Below are 17,987 nucleotides of genomic sequence, written 5' to 3' on the forward strand. Positions count from 1 at the left end.
AGGCAGAAAGGCCCCTCTGGAGTCTAGAAGATCAGGGTTCAAGCCTCTTCTCTCTGTGTTTCACAATGAGGACATGAGCTTGTCTCCTGGACAAGTGCCCTACCACTTCAGACATGGGACAGTCTTCTCGATCTCTTATTCCACAAAATGACTGACTCTTTATGAGTACGGGGACTGGCACCTCTGTGTCAATGGGCATGGCCTCACACCCTCTCCATGCAGCCTCTTGCTACCCCACGAGCTATGTATGCAGTCCCATGGAGAGATTAACAAGCACTCCTTAGAGGAGCTGTGAACTTGACTGGTAAAGCATCATCTTGCGGGGTGGAAATGTGAGGGTCAAGTCTTCACTGCTCAGGGAGAGGGTGAGCGTGGGTCTCCTCCAAGCGATATCAGCTTCCATAGAGAAGGGGGATGTGGATGGGGTTTACTGTGAAATGGAGACTGGGGACCCTGAGGAGCTGCAGTAATCATAGAAAATGAGGGTGTGAAGGGACCTCAGGAGGTCACATCTAGTCCAACCCCCTGCTCCAAGCAGGACCAGCCCCAACTACATCATCCCAGCCAAGGCTTTGTCTACCCAGGTCTTCAAAACCTCCAAGGATGGAGAGTCCACAGCCTCTCGAGGTAACCTGTTGCAGTGCTTCACCACCCTCCTAGTAAAAAAAAAATCATAATATCTAACCTCAACTTCCCTTGCTGCAGCTGGAGCCCATTGCTCCTTGTCCTGCCATCTGCCCCCACTGAGAACAGCCCAGCTCCATCCTCTTTGCAGCCCCCCTGCAGGGAGGTGAAGGCTGCTATTCAATCCCCACTCAGTGCCCTGACCATCCAGGTGCTTTGAGTGTGGACCGTTCTGGCTGGGGTCCCCAGTGAAAGGCCCACCTAGAGATCCCCCTGCCAGGACCTGTGGTCAGCATCAGCGCTCAGGCAGCTTGGCAGGTGTCTGGGCACTGACATAGCAAGGGGGCAGTTTGGGGGCTCCTATATGCTCCCCAGATTTGGAGAATCTGGCCCTGAAGGTTTCCTGCTCCCAGGATGCTCAGCACCTGGCAGAAAGGGGCTCCAAGCTGTAGACACGGTGAGCATGGTTGCAACACAGCATTCAAATCAACTCATGCAAAAGGCCAGGGCTGGCACGATGCCTGGATGCCGGCTTGCGCTGTGCCCCTTTTTTTAGCAATATAGGAGGCAGGCTGGGGAGCAGAAGCAGGAATGAGACCCCCATCTCCCAGGGGCTCGGGATGCCTTCTCTCCACTGTCCCCATTCAACCCAGGGATGCTTAGCAGGTATTGGCAAAGCGTGACCAAAGCAGGCGCCCGCCGTGCCCACTGGGGGTGTGTGTGTGTGGGCACGGGAATCCCACTCGGGTGGGCTGGGAGCTGTGCGTGGGGCTGGATGCCCCAGGCTCATCTCTCAGCTGTGTCCCACAGCGGGTCGTGCGAGTTGGAGGCCACCTCCACCCCCTCGCTCCCTCCCTCGGCTGCCTTGTGTGATCATACCTGCCCTTCAGCATCTCTCAGCAATTTCCAGCACAGCTTGTAAATGAGCTGGGGAAGCGCGGAGATCTCTGTCTCTGTCTCTCTGCTTGTCACAAACACTCAGCCCCCACGTCTACCCCTCTCCCCTCCCACTCCTCGCTCCCCCTGTCCCCGTTGCATGCTCCGGTGCCCTCCTCCTCATTGCTCTCCAACGCCCACTGCGGTGTCTCACTAAGGCAGGGCAAGGGAAGGAGGCTGTCGTTCAGGGCACATCAAACCAGCCTGGCATATCTGGTGTGACGGGGCTGTGGAGATTTCTGCTCACCCATGTCAGGCTCGTCATGTAGTTCCCATTAGCAGGGATACTTCCTCCCACCCGGCATCGCACCGATGGCAGGAAAAAAAGGATAGAAATGGGAAATCCGTATGCCCTCCCACCTAGGGTTATTCACTGAGGTCAGCGGTGACCCAGGGCATTTCTATGGGGATGCACCCCAGAGACCATCATTATGCGCTGTGAAGATGAGGACTGAGATCTTGCAATGCAAAGCTGCACTGCTCACCCCGGCTTGAGAGCTAAAACAAGCTGAATCCTGAAAAGCCCTTACTGACTGCTATTACAGTACAGCTAATCAAGGAGGAGGGTCCTAGCGTGCTAGGAGCTGTACACAGCCTGCCCCAAAGAGCTTGTATTCTAATTAGACAAAGGGAATATTGCATTGTTATCTATAATATCTTCACTAAGCTGCCAGGACACATGCCCACTCACATGCTTGTGGCATGTCTCAAGTTGCAGCAAGGGAAGTTTAGGTTAGATATTAGGAAAAAAAATTCTCACTAGGAGGGTAGTAAAGCATTGGAGCAGGTTACCCAGAGATGTGGTGCAATCTCCATCCTTGGTGGTATTTAAGACCCAGCTTTGGCTAGAGTGATCTACTTGGGGCTGGCCCTGCTTGGAGCAGGGGTTGGACTAGATGTGACCTCCTGAGGTCCCTTCAACCCTCATTTTCTATGATGTTATGACCCCATTGTCCCCATAGCAAGAAATGCACCCTTGGAAGACATCAGATGCTGAAGGAAACCTCAGGAAACAGCAGAGGATGTGAGAATATCTACATGCAACTTCTGCCAGCAGGACAGCAGAAGCCTCCATCATTTGGACAGTGATGGAGAAACCCAGCTGGAAGAAAGGAGGCTTCTGTCATCACCTTGTAGTTTTGGAGTTGGACGCATGTGGCATTTTGGCACATAGGAAGGCACATAGGATCACCCAGGCAGCAAATGAAGGTGTGATATCAGCATACCAGGCACACCCATGCCAGCGGTACCCTTGCCAGCTCACCCCAGTAGCAACCATCATGAGGATGGAGCAGCGTGGACTTCAGTGCAGGCTTGCACCGCAAGCTCTCAGCCCTCATCTCCACAGCCCATAATGATGTGATCACATCTTGGCTGTTAAAAGGCATGCTCAGCATCACTTGCTGTATAGACATGCAAAGGGGCAAAGACGAGGGCTGCATCCCAGTCCCCTGAGCCCATAACTCAGTGCCTTAGGCTCAAGACCACCTGGTGGCATCACTCCGGTGGCAGTTTTGGGAGAAATGCTTTGTTTAGTTAGGAAGCAAAGTCCTTTTTAGAGGCTGACCAGGTCAGCAATGAAGTTTGCTCTTGAAGCCTGCATCTGAATCAATTGCTAGGCAGAGAGATGCTGCCCCTCTATTATTCCCCTTGCTGAGGCTACATCTGGAGTACATAACACCTTTGAAGATGTGGGCCAACACACAATCAATGTGCAACAATTCAGGCCTCCCTACCAGCTGCTATGTACTGCTTCCTTTTCCCTTCTCCACCCAGCATGGGTGCAGGAGGTGTCTTTCTTTCTACCCTTCTCTACCTCCATCTCTTCCATGAGCCTTCTCCCATCCACCCAGCCACGTCCTGCCTCCCTCTCCACCCTGCCAGGTCACTCCTGCATATCAACCTCCATATTTTGCTAGGGACATAGGAATGGCTGGTCTACATCACCCCCAAGGTCCACCTGGTCCTGCATCCAGCCTGTGATGATGCCAGAGCCTCTAGGTAGGCAGATTTGGGAGAACCTGCTTTTTGCATTGCATCTCATTGGGCCAACAGTGTCCAGCTGCCCGTACTCACTTGTCCTTATATCTTCTTCCTTATTTTTCTGCATGCCTCACCTTCCTACCCACTCACACCCAATTTTCCCTTCAGCTGCCTTTCTGCTCCCTGCTGCCATATTCCCTCTCCCTCCCCTGTCTTCTCAGCACAAAGCAGCCACTCAGCCCTTCACCTTAGCAAATGTCAGGAGGCTGCTTTCACTGCAGCTCCCGCCAGTGACAGCGGTGTCAAGGATGGAAACGGGAGTCTAATTGCTCGCAGAAACCCTTTGCAATTATGCAGTGGGTAAAAATAACCATCGAGCAAGCAAAAGAGGGGGAGAGAGAGAGAGAAAGGAATAACTACAGAGCCCTGCAAAGGCCAGTGGTGGCATATCTGCCTCTCTGTTGATGTAACAGGCTGGCTGGGGATTGCCACACTGCAGGATACCGCCCGTTGAGATGGAGCAAGGGTTTAAACCAGCATGACTGGCTCCCTGGAGCTGGGGAGCTCTTGTTTCCCTTTGAATCCCTTTACAATCTGTTTACTCTGACCCCCAGCCCTGCACTCAATGCACCACAGGCTTGAAGCAGGGACAAGTACCCCTAATAGTAGGCTCCCTCTTCAGCGGCAATAAATGAACACAGCCCCATTGACTTCAATGCTGAGGCACAGCAGCCATGCACACTGACTGCTTCCTATGCTACTGAAGGCCTGGGGGAGGGTTGCCTCTTGATTCTGGATGGAGGCAGCACAGTTTGAAGGTCTTCCCCCACTCTCCAAAAGAAGGGGCTTGCTATGGATGCTCTGATCCTTACATTTATTGGAGATTTCAGTTATAGCCAAGTCCAATTCCCCGAAACCAATCAGCTCCCAAAATCATGAGACTGACTTAAATAGGATAAAAACAGAGCTATTTTTTGTTTGCCTTCTGCTTTGAACAATAGGGGTCAGTTTTTCTAATTTTCATCTCAAATGAAACCTGGGTTTTGGTTTTTTTTCTTAAGTGAAAGGCAACATTCTTGCATAATAACATGACTCTAAGTGTTGGGGATTTATACCAGCCGCTGGGAAGCTGGTGAGAGATTCATTAGCACCTTGTGAAGTGAGGTACAGCTCATGGAAGCTTGTGCTATGTGCATGTGCATGCATATGTGCATGTGCATCTGCATGTGTGCATGTGCATACATGTGCATGTGTATGTGCATGACATGCTCTGTCTCTCCCACATGTGCATGTACATGTGCATGTGCATATGTGTAGGTGTATCTGCATGTATATGTGCATGGCATGTTCTGTCTCTCCCACATATGCATGTACATGTGCATATGTGCATGTGTAGCTGCATGTATATGTGTATGACATGTTCTGTCTCTCCCACATGTGCATGTACATGTGCATATGTGCATGTGTATCTGCATGTATATGTGCATGGCATGTTCTGTCTCTCCCACATGTGCATGTGCATGTGCATATGTGCATGTGTATCTGCATGTATATGTGCATGGCATGTTCTGTCTCTCCCACATGTGCATGTACATGTGCATATGTGCATGTGTATCTGCATGTATATGTGCATGGCATGTTCTGTCTCTCCCACATGTGCATGTGCATGTGCATATGTGCATGTGTATCTGCATGTATATGTGCATGGCATGTTCTGTCTCTCCCACATGTGCATGTACATGTGCATATGTGCATGTGTATCTGCATGTATATGTGCATGGCATGTTCTGTCTCTCCCACATGTGCATGTGCATGTGCATATGTGCACGTGAATCTGCGTATATGCATATGCATACATGTGCATGTATATGTGCATGTCAGATGCTGTCTCTCACACATGTGCATGTGCATTCACATCCCTGTACAGGCACAGGTATAGGTATACTTTGGTTATTCTATCAAGGTGCAAATCTATCCTGCCTTCTACTTGACTTCAGACTAACAGAGCTAACACCTTCTCTCCAAACAACAAGATCAACAAGAATGCCTAGTAAAGACTTGTCAAATGACAGAGAGGCCTACAAAGGTGAACTCATGGACTGAGATTTCTAATACTGCCTATCAGCTTTGGATACCCTTGCCTTGTTCATTTATTAAGAAGCATGTGTACAAATCCTCCAGGCAGCTGTCAAATGCTCAGCCTTGGACGCACAGTTAGGGTCACTAATGCATGTTGCTCCACTCAGCATTGCATTGCTTACCACCTGCATATGCCACTGCTGAGTGGAGCCCTGTTTGAAGCAGCCTGGCTCTCTATACAATGCACGGAGTGTATTCAGTGTCTGAGGAACAGATCCTCAAAACCCAGCTGAATGGTGAGCCAGCTACACTGCCCATGACTGAGAAGCAGGGGCAGGGATCAGGTGCATCCCCACCACACCCCAGCACCCTTTGGGAAGGAGGATTTTGAGTACAGCCTGTCCCACTCCAGCTTAGATGCACATGCATCAAATCCTGAAATGTGGTAGTAATGCCACTTTGGGGATAACCTCCCACCTGACTATTGTTGTCCAGAAGTGGCCTTGCAGCTTCATTTCATTCCAGCATGGCCTTGGAGTGGTCTCCAGGTGTCTATACCCCTATATGTCTGACCAGCAAGGAGCAGACACCCATCCCTCTGGTCACAGAAGCATCTCTCTGCATGACAACCTCTGCAATGAATGCTCTCCTGGAAAGGAGACCCATCAGCAAAGAGACCAGTCTCTCCGCCGCTGCAAGGACCCCAGAATGGCTGAAAATTTTCCCCTCATCCTGGATAGGGAAGGGATCTGGCTCCTTCTCAACCTGATTCAGGGATGTAAAAAAGCTTTCTTGGCTCCCATCAGGGAAAGATGAGTGCTTTCAGGAGTCAGATGCTCTGTCTCTCCCACTAAATAGTTAATGGCTTATACAACGCACAGCAGCTCTGGCAGAAAAGACTGCAAGACACCTCCTGCGTGGGTTGGGCAGACAGGTGGGCTGTGAGAGACCTGGATTCCCATTCGTCTCCTGAATCCGGGCTTTGAACCTGGGTTTCCCAAACCTCTCTAATCTGTAGGTTATCCTGAGGGGGAACTCAGCAGCTGGATAAAGCCCTGTCTGTATAGGTATACTATATAGGTATACCTGTGCATGGTAGGGATGAGGCATTCGTGACTTGCAAATCCCATCTCAGGACCTTCAAGGCTCTGACATGGGGGCCTGGGAGGTGCAGGGGCACTGGTGGCTTCATGCATGACCATCATCAAGGGTGTAAAGGACACCTGTGGCCCTTCAGCAGCAGCTGAGCAGCTGTTTGGAGGAGGTGAGGGAGCCTCAATGGTGTCCTCCGCACCTGAGCACCCAGCCAAGGAGGAAAGCATCCTAGGGCTGTGGACAGACCATCTTTGCATGCACTGAAGTGAGTTGTTAAAGGATCTGGGACTGATCCTTTAATCTGGGGTCCCCTGGATCTGGGTATGAGGGCTTCATATCCCACAGGGCACTTCCCTGACCGTAGGAGACCCTGCAGATGGGGGAAACTGCCTCAAGGTTTTGCCCCGCTTCTGTCGGTGTTGCGGTGGGATCAGTGTTGCTGCCTTCAGTGTGTCCCCATCCCTTTGCAGCGGTCAGCGGCTCATCTCAGCTTTTTATTCGTAGCTGCACTAATAGAAAGATGTCCTTTCTAATTAAGCCCCAAGTCCCCCAGCTAATTATGCAGCCCAGGATGGAATTGTTAAGGGTCACGCTAGCAACAGTGTCTAGCGGTGACTGCTGAGACCCAGCACAAGTGGCTTTGCTGGGCTAAGGGAAATCTCTGCCTCTGATGGAAACAAGGCTGTTGTTGGGTGTTTGGAAATCAGACACGTGTGACTCATCCTGTACCGTGCCCCTCATTTGGAAAGGTTGCAGAATTGAAAAACTTTTGATAGACATTTAAATACAGAGAAGGAGAAAGCACGCTTACAGGAAGGAAGAAACCCAGACAGATTTGGGCCAGACTCCGTTCTTAACAACATCGATGTCAATCCAGAAGAAGTCCATTGACTTCACCGCCATTCCTCCATTTTCACCAAAGTAAACAAGATCAGGATTTGGCCCTTAAACACAGGCTCGGCTGTAATATATCAGCTAATCAGCAATATGCATAACCAATATGTTGAGCTAATAATGTAGGTATGCTCTTATTATTGCATTAAGCGCATCCCTGTAATAACAGCCCGTTGCCGCGTTCGGGTTCGGAGCGGCGGGGGGGGAAGAGCAACGTGAGCAATGAAATGAATTAGTTCGTTTCCTTGATTAAGGTTGCAGGGAAGTGGCTGTGGACCGGGGAAAATTCAACCACGCGTTGCATGCTTTCCTCTGCCCTCCAAGTGAAGAAAAGAGAGAAAAAACTTCCTATTTACAAGAGGTAAAGGCCAATCTCGATATTTTTAGGTCAAGATAAAAAAAGGTTGCTCTGCTCCGGTTGGAAAAGAAAATAGACATAACACAAATGAAAGGCCTTGCCGGCCCCGAATGCTCGGGGTTTATAACTATTATTATTAATAACAACAATGCGCTCCCTCCGCTCTCCCCACTCACACCCCCCGTGGCCCCACCGCGCCGCCACGTGACGTGTGGGCTCCAACAATGGAGTACAGTAGGCGACCACTTGGAGGAGGGAAGAACAATGGGGCGGCCGACGTGAACGGCGTTTTGATTGGTATGTTGTGCATCCTGAGTGGCGGTTTTAATGGAATGAAATGTTCCCAGATTGTAGATGATTGAACACAGCCGCATAGTGTATATTAAACATGTTATTACTGTTATTTAAAAAAAAAAACAACCCAAAACCAACAAAAAACCTCTCTTCAATCTTATCTTTCCTGCAGACTCCGCTACCCGAGAAACGAAGGAATGGCCAACTTTCCGCAGCAATCTAATTTGGGAGTTGAGAGGGATGCTAGCGTGTGCCGGATCCCGACGTTTGCAATAGGAAGGTTGTGTGGGGTGGGTCTAGGATTGCTCTGCTGGAAGAGAAACAGGGTGGCTTTATGGCTAGCTCTGTTTCCTTTAGCCCAGGAAAGTTCCTTGTTCAGTGTTTGCAGAAAATGAATCTCCGGCTTCTCAGCACAATGGAAAATAATGCAATAGGGGCCGGCTCTGGTCCTATTCCTAGTCCTCACCGTGGGGGCCTCATCAGCCAGCAAGAGCAGCATCTTCAACCTGAACGGGTTGGTTTGCTCCATATATCTGGGTTGTCTCTGCTACCTCCTCTGGCAAAATGACAAGCCACCAGAGAGATGCTGGGCTGGATGGGGGCTCTGGGTTTCCCCTGTACCATAGCCATCAAGGGAGGGTCTCCCAATCTATGCCACAAATGCCTCATCCTCATTCCTACTCAACACAGAGATCCAGATGTGCTCCAGTATCCGCATGCGAACTGCCGTGCCCCTTGCTTTCCCAGGGTGCTCTGCACAGACGCTGTACTCCATGCGCTGGGCTGGATTGCATTGGTCCCCAGGACTTGCCTTCAAAGCCTTGCAGGAGGGCATGCACCATCAGAGGCCATTCATGGTCTTGTGGGTTCCCCAGGGAGGGTGATGACCCCTATCTGGTCCCACCTTCCCATCCCCTTCCACAATCCCCGAGGATCCTTGGAGGGTCCAAGATGCCCCAGCAGCGAGCTCCATCCTCCCGTACAGCAGCCTTGAGCCGGTACCGCAGGGCGGTGGGCTCCCTCCAACCCTCTTACAGCCACACTCCTAGTACATCTCTATTGGGAAGCTCTCCCCATTCCTAAAAGCCCAGGCTTTCACAGGACCGGAGCCCACAGCCTCCAAAAGGTCCCCGTGAAAACTGAAAGGCCACCGAAACCCACTCAGCTTGGTGGCCTTGGGGACATTGCTCCTTCCCGCTCTCCCTTTCTGTCGTCGAGCGAACTGCTGCTTTACCTCCTTGGATGTATTAGGCCCCCACACGCTATACAGACTTAAACACGGAGAAGTGGGGCTGGAAGGGGTATCCGGAGGCCATTTAGTCCAGGCCGCTGCCTGAGGCAGGATCATCCCCATCCAAACCTCCAGGCAGCCAATGCAATTAAACCCCCTTGCCATGGAGAGAGCAATGCAACCACCTTCTGCCTAGATCTCTTTTCCTTTTCCTTGCTAGCCTTTCCCCTCTCCTCTCCTGTCCTTTCCACCCCATCTGTACCCAATACACCCCAGCCCTTCCTTTGCTTTCCCTGCTTTGATCCCTGATTCCCAGTCTCCCTCTCTACATGCAGTTTTCTCACCTCCCAGCCCTCCCCGTACTACCCCACCTGCCCACCCGACGTGTGCGATGCCTGCCGGGCACCGCGAGTCAATCTCCGTCCCCTGCTCTTGGAGGAAGCTGATTGCATCCGAGCACCAAGGCAGCAAACAAGAAGCAAACCGTGGCAGTACTCGTGATCATTGCAGGGTGCCAAAATCTCATCTCCTTGCCCCGATCCTGGCCCCACTGTCCATCTGACCCCGCACCCCGGGCTGTGCGTGTGTCTGTCTGCTCCGCTATCCCCACTCCTCTTTCCCTGTGTCAGCACCGCAGTCTCTCGCTCCCCTTCCCCCTTCACTTCCTGCTCCCCTCTCTCCTCCCTCTCCACCTACACACCTTCCTTTAATTAGAAATACCATTAAGACAGTTGTCATTATATTTTCATCAGCAAGACATTCCCCAGCAAGCACAGAAGGAAACCCCCCTTTGCCTTCCCCCCCCCCCCCTTCCTCCCCAAAGGAAATCAAACAGCTTAGGACAAAAACCAGCAGAACATGGAGCTAAAATTAGACAAACTCAATCCCGGTGCCCGTCGGATCCAGATGGGTGCCAGGAAGGAGATTTGGGGGGGACAGGGTGAGACACGTGAGCCCCAATTTGACTCTAGGGCTTGGTGGTATGTGGGAGGGAGGAATACGGCTCACGGCGTGTGTGTGCACACATGTTCGTGTGTGTGTGTGCAGTGCCAGGTCTCCAGTGATGTGTGTAATGGTGCTCTCTGTTACATCACTTGTGCAAGCCGTGCCCCCAATGCATGTGCACAGGCCTGGGAACCGTGTGTGCAAAGCCACGGGTTTAGAAACTGGCCTGTGCTCTGCTGCTTTTGCTTGGGATTTACAGGCAGGGTTAGAGACAGCCCCCAAAACTGTCCTTTCAGGGTCAATACTGTGCCAACCTTAGAGGACCGGCTAGATGACCTCAGGGACCTCCTTCGCTTCGGTTCCTTGAAACCCTTGCAGGAAGGTAGGTGAAGACCCTTGGGCTACAAGTCACAGGGCAGGAGAAGCAAGGAGATGGGGATGAGCAGCAATGGTCACAGGCAGCTGGATGGAGGCACTTCTGGTCCCACCTTTGTATCTCAAGGTGACCCCAGGGAAGGGGATACAGGCACCAGCTGGGAGCTGCATGCCTTGAAATCATCCCCCACGGCTTTGCCTGTATACAGAGAAGCAAAAGCCACCTGCTTTTTCCCCACAGGGTCCTGTGGGCATCCTCTGCATGAGGGCAAGTCCCAGCATTGGCAGGTATTTGCTGTATCCCCACTGGGACTCCTGCTCTTCCTACCCCAGCATCACGATGGCAACCTCTGGAGGGGTTTGGCAAGCATCCTAGTGAGGGCACGTCCCGGGCACAGCTGGCAGGCTGCCACGGAGCAAAGGAGACACATGCACATGCTAGAGATCAGCGTTATCTAATGCTCCGAGTAAGCCCTCCAGGACACCCCCTCCCCGCAATGTGCAAGGAGAGGCACCCCTGCACAGTGTCCATATGACGGGATTTCCGGAGGGGAACTCTCTCCGGCAGGGAATCCTGTATCGGTGGCTTATATAAACCCCGGTCTCCTTTTATGGTTGGCTTTTCCTGCCTCGTCAAGAGCCAAGAACAGCTATAGCTTCATCGGCGCCTGTGGGTTGGCTGATTGATTAAGCATCTGATTCAAGCGTAGAGACTAACCAGCTTTGGATGGGCGGGTTTAATCTGATGGAAAAACCTGGCTGAGATCCACAAGGCCCCTATTGCCCTTAACCCCCCCGATCCCGCCACCCCACCACAGAGCCCCTGAACAAATTGCTCCTAGGCCCGGTATAATTTTAAATCCCCGGCTCAATCAGCACCTCCCAAAGCTTTGGCATGCCCCAAAATGCCTTTTATTTGAATCAAGGTGGCTCTGCCCACCGTCCCCCTTCTCCCCTGCACAGCCCCTGTCCCTTTTTCTGCTGAATTGCAATACTTTGGGAGCATTTGCAGCATTTGTATGTGTGTGTGTGACTGTGTGTGAGTGTGGGTGGGTGTGAGGGGGCCGGTGGGCGGCCGACTCAGTGTGACACACTGAATTCATACACATCTCCCCCTCTGTGAGCTGTGCAAAGGGAAGCATGTTAATGATGACCTTGCTGAGTAAATAGTTGTGGAATGAATAAGTGCTTTCGACTCGGTGAAAGGCGGAAGGTGCATTACTCATCCATCCATCCAACTGTCTCCAGAACCTTTAAAGTGCTTCTCGCATCGAGTCCGGGGGTGTGCGCGAGGGGGCGGGAAACGAGGGGAGGCTGCCAAGATTTGGGTTGCCACAGACACCGTGCTCGCTCTCTTCCAATGAGCGCCGAGCTGGGAGAGAAGGAAGAGGCCGGGCACCACCCACATGTTGAGCTGCCTCTGGTATAAGTACAACCAAAAGCCTGAGCGAGTGGCAGTGCAGGCAGGGAACGAAAGCAGCTCTTTGCATCTCTAGCCAGGCACTTGTTCTCTGAAGTTTCTCTGCAAAGCGAGGGAGAGATACTGGGAGCTTCGAGCAGCAGCTTCTAGCTCTGTGTTCGGAGCTACATTGAAAGCTTGCACTGCAGAGAGGGCTACGTGGAAAGCCTGAGCTGCCAACGGGGCAGGAGATACCAGCCGGACAACTCTGCTTTTTCCCGGACGTGCGTGCCAGGAGCCGAGTGACTTTGCCTATTCTGCTTGCTGGCTACGGAGGGGACCGGACGGCTTTCGCTGGGGTGGTATCTGATTCGGTTGTGTTTGTGCATCCCAGGGAGGGCATCGCGGGCGGCCTGTGTCTAGTAGCAGAGGGACGGAAAGCCGGGTGGTTGGGGAAGCTGCTCGATTCGAAGCCGACCTAAACATCCAAACAAGTCACTGTGTGCTGCCGCTTGGTTGAGAGTACTCACGCAAGAGGCACCATGCAGCTGGATAGCGTCACCAACGCGGGTGTCCACACCTACCAGGGGCACCGCGGCGTGGCCAATAAGCCTAACGTGATCCTGCAGATAGGGAAGTGCAGGACAGAGATGCTGGAACATGTCAGGAGGACCCACCGGCATCTCCTGACGGAGGTGTCCAAGCAGGTGGAGCGGGAGCTGAAAGGCTTGCAGAAATCGGTGGGGAAGTTAGAGAACAACTTGGAGGACCACGTCCCTACTGACAACCAGAGGTGGAAGAAGTCCATCAAGGCCTGCCTGGCCAGGTGCCAGGAGACCATTGCTCACTTGGAAAGGTGGGTTAAGAGGGAGATGAATGTCTGGAAGGAGGTATTTTTCCGCCTAGAGCGATGGGCAGACCGGCTGGAGTCCATGGGGGGCAAATACTGCCCCACGGACAGTGCTAGGCAGACCGTGTCCGTCGGGGTGGGTGGCCCAGAAATCAGACCCAGTGAAGGGGAGATCTATGATTATGCCCTGGACATGAGCCAGATGTATGCACTGACTCCTTCTCCGGGAGAGTTGCCCAGTATCCCCCAGCCCCATGACTCCTACCAATGGGTCACATCCCCGGAGGATGCTCCAGCCTCTCCAGTGGAGACCCAGGTCTTCGAGGACCCTAGGGAGTTCCTCTGCCATTTGGAGGAGTACTTGAAGCAGGTGGGTGGGACCGAGGAGTACTGGCTCTCCCAGATCCAGAACCACATGAATGGCCCAGCTAAAAAGTGGTGGGAATACAAGCAGGACACAGTCAAGAACTGGGTGGAGTTCAAGAAAGAGTTTTTGCAGTACAGCGAGGGGACCCTGACCAGGGACGCCATCAAACGGGAACTGGACCTGCCCCAGAAAGACGGGGAGCCCCTGGACCAGTTCCTGTGGCGTAAGAGAGACCTGTACCAGACCCTCTACATCGATGCCGATGAGGAGCAGATCATCCAGTACGTGGTAGGCACCCTGCAGCCCAAACTCAAGCGCTTCCTGAGTTACCCCTTGCCCAAGACCTTAGAGCAGCTGATCCAAAAGGGGAAGGAAGTGCAAGGCAGCCTAGACCATTCGGAGGAACCCAGCCCTCAGCGAGCCTCCGAGGCTCGGACCGGGGACTCGGTGGAGAGCCTGCCCCCCTCCACCACAACCAGCCCCAATGCCAGCAGCGGGACACAACCCGAGGCCCCCAGCCCCCCGGCCACCGTGATATGAGTAGAGGAAAGCCACGGTTTGCCTTAGACACCAGTGGGAAAGGGGTGCATTGAGGAAGCTTCTCCTTAGCGAGGCGATCTAGCTGCGATCAGTCAGAGGACATATATTCAGTCCAACGGCCCGCAGCAGAGGAATGAAACTTTGCTCGAAGTTGGGCCGCTTGCAAATGTGGCTGCCCGCTTCGCCCGAGCCACGCGACGGGGTGGCGCGAGGCTGAGGGTATTACTTTAACCACTGCCGGGAGGGAGGACCCTTTCGTGATACTAGAGACGACTCCCAATGGCAGAGACAGCCATCCCGAACTGCCCAAGGGTCCCTTCTCACCCGCCAGTCAGGACCTCTCCTCCTTCCTCTCTCTTCCCTGCTCCTTTTGTAGGGGAATCTCCCTGTTTTTTAACATGTCTGATTTACGAGTGAGGTTTTTGTCCAGCGTGAGAGGAAGCTGCAGGTTTCTGCTTCCTCCTCAGCCTCTGCTGGATTAAGGAGAAAACTTTTTAGAAGCTTGAATTTCTTTAGTGGGGAGCCTAAAATGTCAGCAAATGGAAACCTCGTCCCTTTTTCCACCCAGGTCCTGCTCTCATTTTTCTTCCCTCCCTGCTTTCCCCATAGAAACTTCATCCACCCAGGCCACGGCAGCAACAAGGGAGATTTCTTCCCATGTCTGCTGGTAACCTGGGGAGTGAGGGTGCATAGCACTCGGATAGGAAATATTACCGGACTTCTTCCATCTCGGGTTGTGTAGGGCTCGGGCTAGATATCTTCTAGCATCGGATGATTGGTGAGGAAGCTAGCATTGTACAGGGGTTAATTCCTACATTTTGAAAAAATCAAACAAACACACCGTGAACTCAGAGCTAATATCCCCCACCCCTCCGAGCAGCAAAGCAAGTCCACTGAGACTCAGATGCTAACACAGCAGGACTTTGGCAACCAGCTTGGGTGAGCTTTTGCCACATGAAAGCAAGTACAGAGGTGGCACGCATCCTGGAGCTGCCTCCACCTGGCCTCTTGCAAAGAGGACACCTCGATGCTACAAGTGGCTTTCCAAAAGTCAGGTGTCCTCACGCTGGAGAACTCAATGGCTGGACCGTACGTGAAAGCCGATGGGTTTCCTACAACGGCCCCTGCAGTCTCATGGAGCCGACATGGGGCTCTGCATTGCTTTTCTACATTACCAGCTAACAATAAGGATGTGTGCACCATGACTGATGCATGAGGATGGGACTTTGAGGCATGGCTGGGCAGTTGGGACCTTCCAGCTTTTTGTTTCAACACAGAAAGTCCAGCCTTGCATGCTTAGAAAGCTCAAATGGAGTCTCCGTTTCCAAGTGCATCCTGCACCAACAACCCTGCATCCATCACCAGAAGCAACAGGCAGAAACAACTGCAAGAGGGAGTAGCTGAAACTTCCCTGGGACAGCAGCAGCAGCAGCAAACCGTGGCATAGATGGCTTTGAAAGCTCTTTGTGGGATTCGTAGAGACTAAAGGTAAGACAACTTCCTGGCTTTCCACTCCATGGTGTGGGCAAATTTATCAGCTTTGTAAAGGGGGATCCCATGGTAAAGCTACACCAGGACTGCTTTAGCCCATCACTGGGCATGTCTACATGTGCATTTACACCGGCTTAAATTTACTGCGCAGTAAGCGGGAATAGACCGGCGTCTATACATGCAGGAATTGAAATGCATCAACTCTGTGTGGACTAGATTAGTTAAACTAGATTAAAGTTAGTCCCAAGTCAGTCTACAGTGTTACTGCACAATAAGGTGTCTACATGTGTGCTGCTGCACAGTAACTCATCAGGCGTAAATCGTATACCTGCATGATGCAGGTATCCAATTTACGCACAAGTTGGCTTAAGTCGCCATATTTACTGTGCAGTACAGGGGTGCATGTGTAGACGCGTGCCTGTACTGTGGAGTAATTTCGGATACTGCACAGTAAATGCGCCCACTGAAGAGCATAAATATCAGTGAGGGGGATAGGGGGGTATGGCAGACCGGTGGAGCAATGTGGGGCAGATAGTGAAAAGGGAAGCTTAAGGGGATATTACAATCAGGTGTGTCTCCCAACCCTGTGCTATATTAGACCACAGGATAATTTCCCCTGCTGGGCTATATACAACTTGGAGGGCTATGTCCAAAGGGTGGTCCCTGCTTTACTGGACCTAGATGCTTTGATGCAGCTAAAAAGCTTGCCCATAGACCACAAGGCTTGAAGGCAAATCCCAGATGTGGCCACCTGACCACCGAGGCTGGCAGAAAGGGATCTTCCCAGGCTGCCGGGAGGCTTGTTTACTTGGCTGTGCCTGCATCCCGGTATGCAGCGTGGTTTCCATGGGCAACCGGGGATGCTCGGGGAAGGAAGATGCCGTGTAAATGCAAGATGCTCTCTAGTCCTCAGGCAAACCCGCCTCATGTCTCTCCTCCCTTTGTTGCAGTGACTCCCCCAGACCCATCTCTGATGAAACATCGTGAAAGAAAAAGCCCGGAAAAGGGCAGGGGAACGGATGTCCGAATTCAAAGCCGCTGTGTGCCTGATGCGAAGCCTCAGAGGAGATCCTCTGTACAGGTAATTAGCTCTCTTACAAGCCTTCCTCAGCCTCCCTGAGGGCCTGACCCAAAGAGATCCTAAACTCCCCCTGGACCGTGCTGAGCACTCCCTGAAGCCCCACACAACCCCCTAAAGGAGGTGAATCTCGGGTGAGGAAGCAGGCATTACACCTTGCCCTCCTGATAGAGCACCCAATAGTTATCCAGCAGCAATGCCTTGTGCTAACCACCATCCCAGGCCCTACCTTGGCTTAGCACTGCAAATATCACCCCTCTCCAGCCCCGATACATCTTCCACCCTCTGCTTGCTATGTCTCATCCCCATCGCTGTTGTTGTTTTCAGGGATGCCTGGCATAGCTGCCGAGCCTCCGTCTGTTCAGCTGGGAGTTGCTGCTGCTGCGGGGAAGGACCAGCTGGCACCGAAATGCACTGGGGAGAGCTCGGTGTGCAGAGAGAGCCAGAAGAGCCTGGCAACAAAGAAAGAGGTGATGTGATGAGATCCGCCATGCAGGGATGCAGAGACAGGAATGAAGAGAGACTTCATCCGAGCCAGAAAAGCTGCTGGTCCATGATGGCCCAACCTCAAGCTCAGGAGGCCCGAAAAGGCAAAAGACAACTTGCAAGAACAAGCCAGCATTTGACATTTGGAGACAGCCGGGGGCAACTCAACGGAGACAACCCTACACTGTTCGGGTGTTTGGAGGCAACTCAACGTGCCCCTGCTGGGTTAGCTGCGACCGCACCTGATGGGGACGGAAATCAACCCTTGACTGCGAACTAAAATCCGGTTCTGATTTGGCTTGCCTAAAATGACTGACCCAAAGTAGGCCGTGAACCCTCCTTGCTGCTAATACTCAAACTTATTTTACCTGACTGAAGGAACTTGTGTTTCACACGCGGGTAGCAGTGGTCAAACCTCAGTCGCTTTGGCGGGTCAGAGAAGCATCCGGGAGACCAGATGCTTTTCTGAACTACCGGAGCCAGGAATCTCACAAGATCAGACGCTCTCGTGAGATAGCAAACACTTCCTGTGTCTGCATGGGCCACAATTACTGCAAGAACTGGATGTCTTGTGCTATTTCCATCCAGAATCAGGAAGTGCAAAGACTTGTGACACATGCTGGTGTGAGCTAAATTAACCAAACTTTTTATTTAGTTATTTATTTATTTATTTTTGTTTTTGGCAATCAAGCTTTGGTTCATGCGTGGGGTGAAAGGGCAGGTGGATTCATACTTCTTCCAGACTCACCTGCCTGTGTGGTGGGTATGTGCATGTGTGTGCGTGCGTGTTGAAAAAGCCATCCATGCAACCAAATTCTGCAGCGTGTTGTTATATTTGAATTAAGCTCTGAAATGATGAGATCTCATGCACGGTCCAACAGCTGGTCAGCCATGATGCCCAGGATCAGTATATGTGGAAAACCACAGCTATGAAGGTATTGCCCTAGGGGTAAAATGCCTCT

At 52.2% G+C, this 17,987-nt stretch overlaps 1 protein-coding gene across 1 annotated transcript; it reads left to right on the forward strand.

The window, feature by feature from the left end:
* The first annotated feature begins 12,286 nt into the window (after nt 1-12,286).
* Nucleotides 12,287-15,452, forward strand: ARC (activity regulated cytoskeleton associated protein). The gene has a single exon (XM_019481827.2). It carries the CDS (start codon nt 12,756-12,758, stop codon nt 13,968-13,970), a length of 1,215 nt encoding a protein of 404 aa, XP_019337372.1. The 5' UTR covers nt 12,287-12,755; the 3' UTR covers nt 13,971-15,452.
* The last annotated feature ends 2,535 nt before the right edge of the window (nt 15,453-17,987 follow it).

Source organism: Alligator mississippiensis, chromosome 3, assembly GCF_030867095.1.
Source record: "Alligator mississippiensis isolate rAllMis1 chromosome 3, rAllMis1, whole genome shotgun sequence".
NCBI lineage: Eukaryota > Metazoa > Chordata > Crocodylia > Alligatoridae > Alligator > Alligator mississippiensis.

Excerpts from the sequence above, each read along its gene's own strand:
- ARC (XM_019481827.2), top strand. The coding sequence starts at position 12,756 with ATGCAGCTGGATAGCGTCACCAACGCGGGTGTCCACACCTACCAGGGG.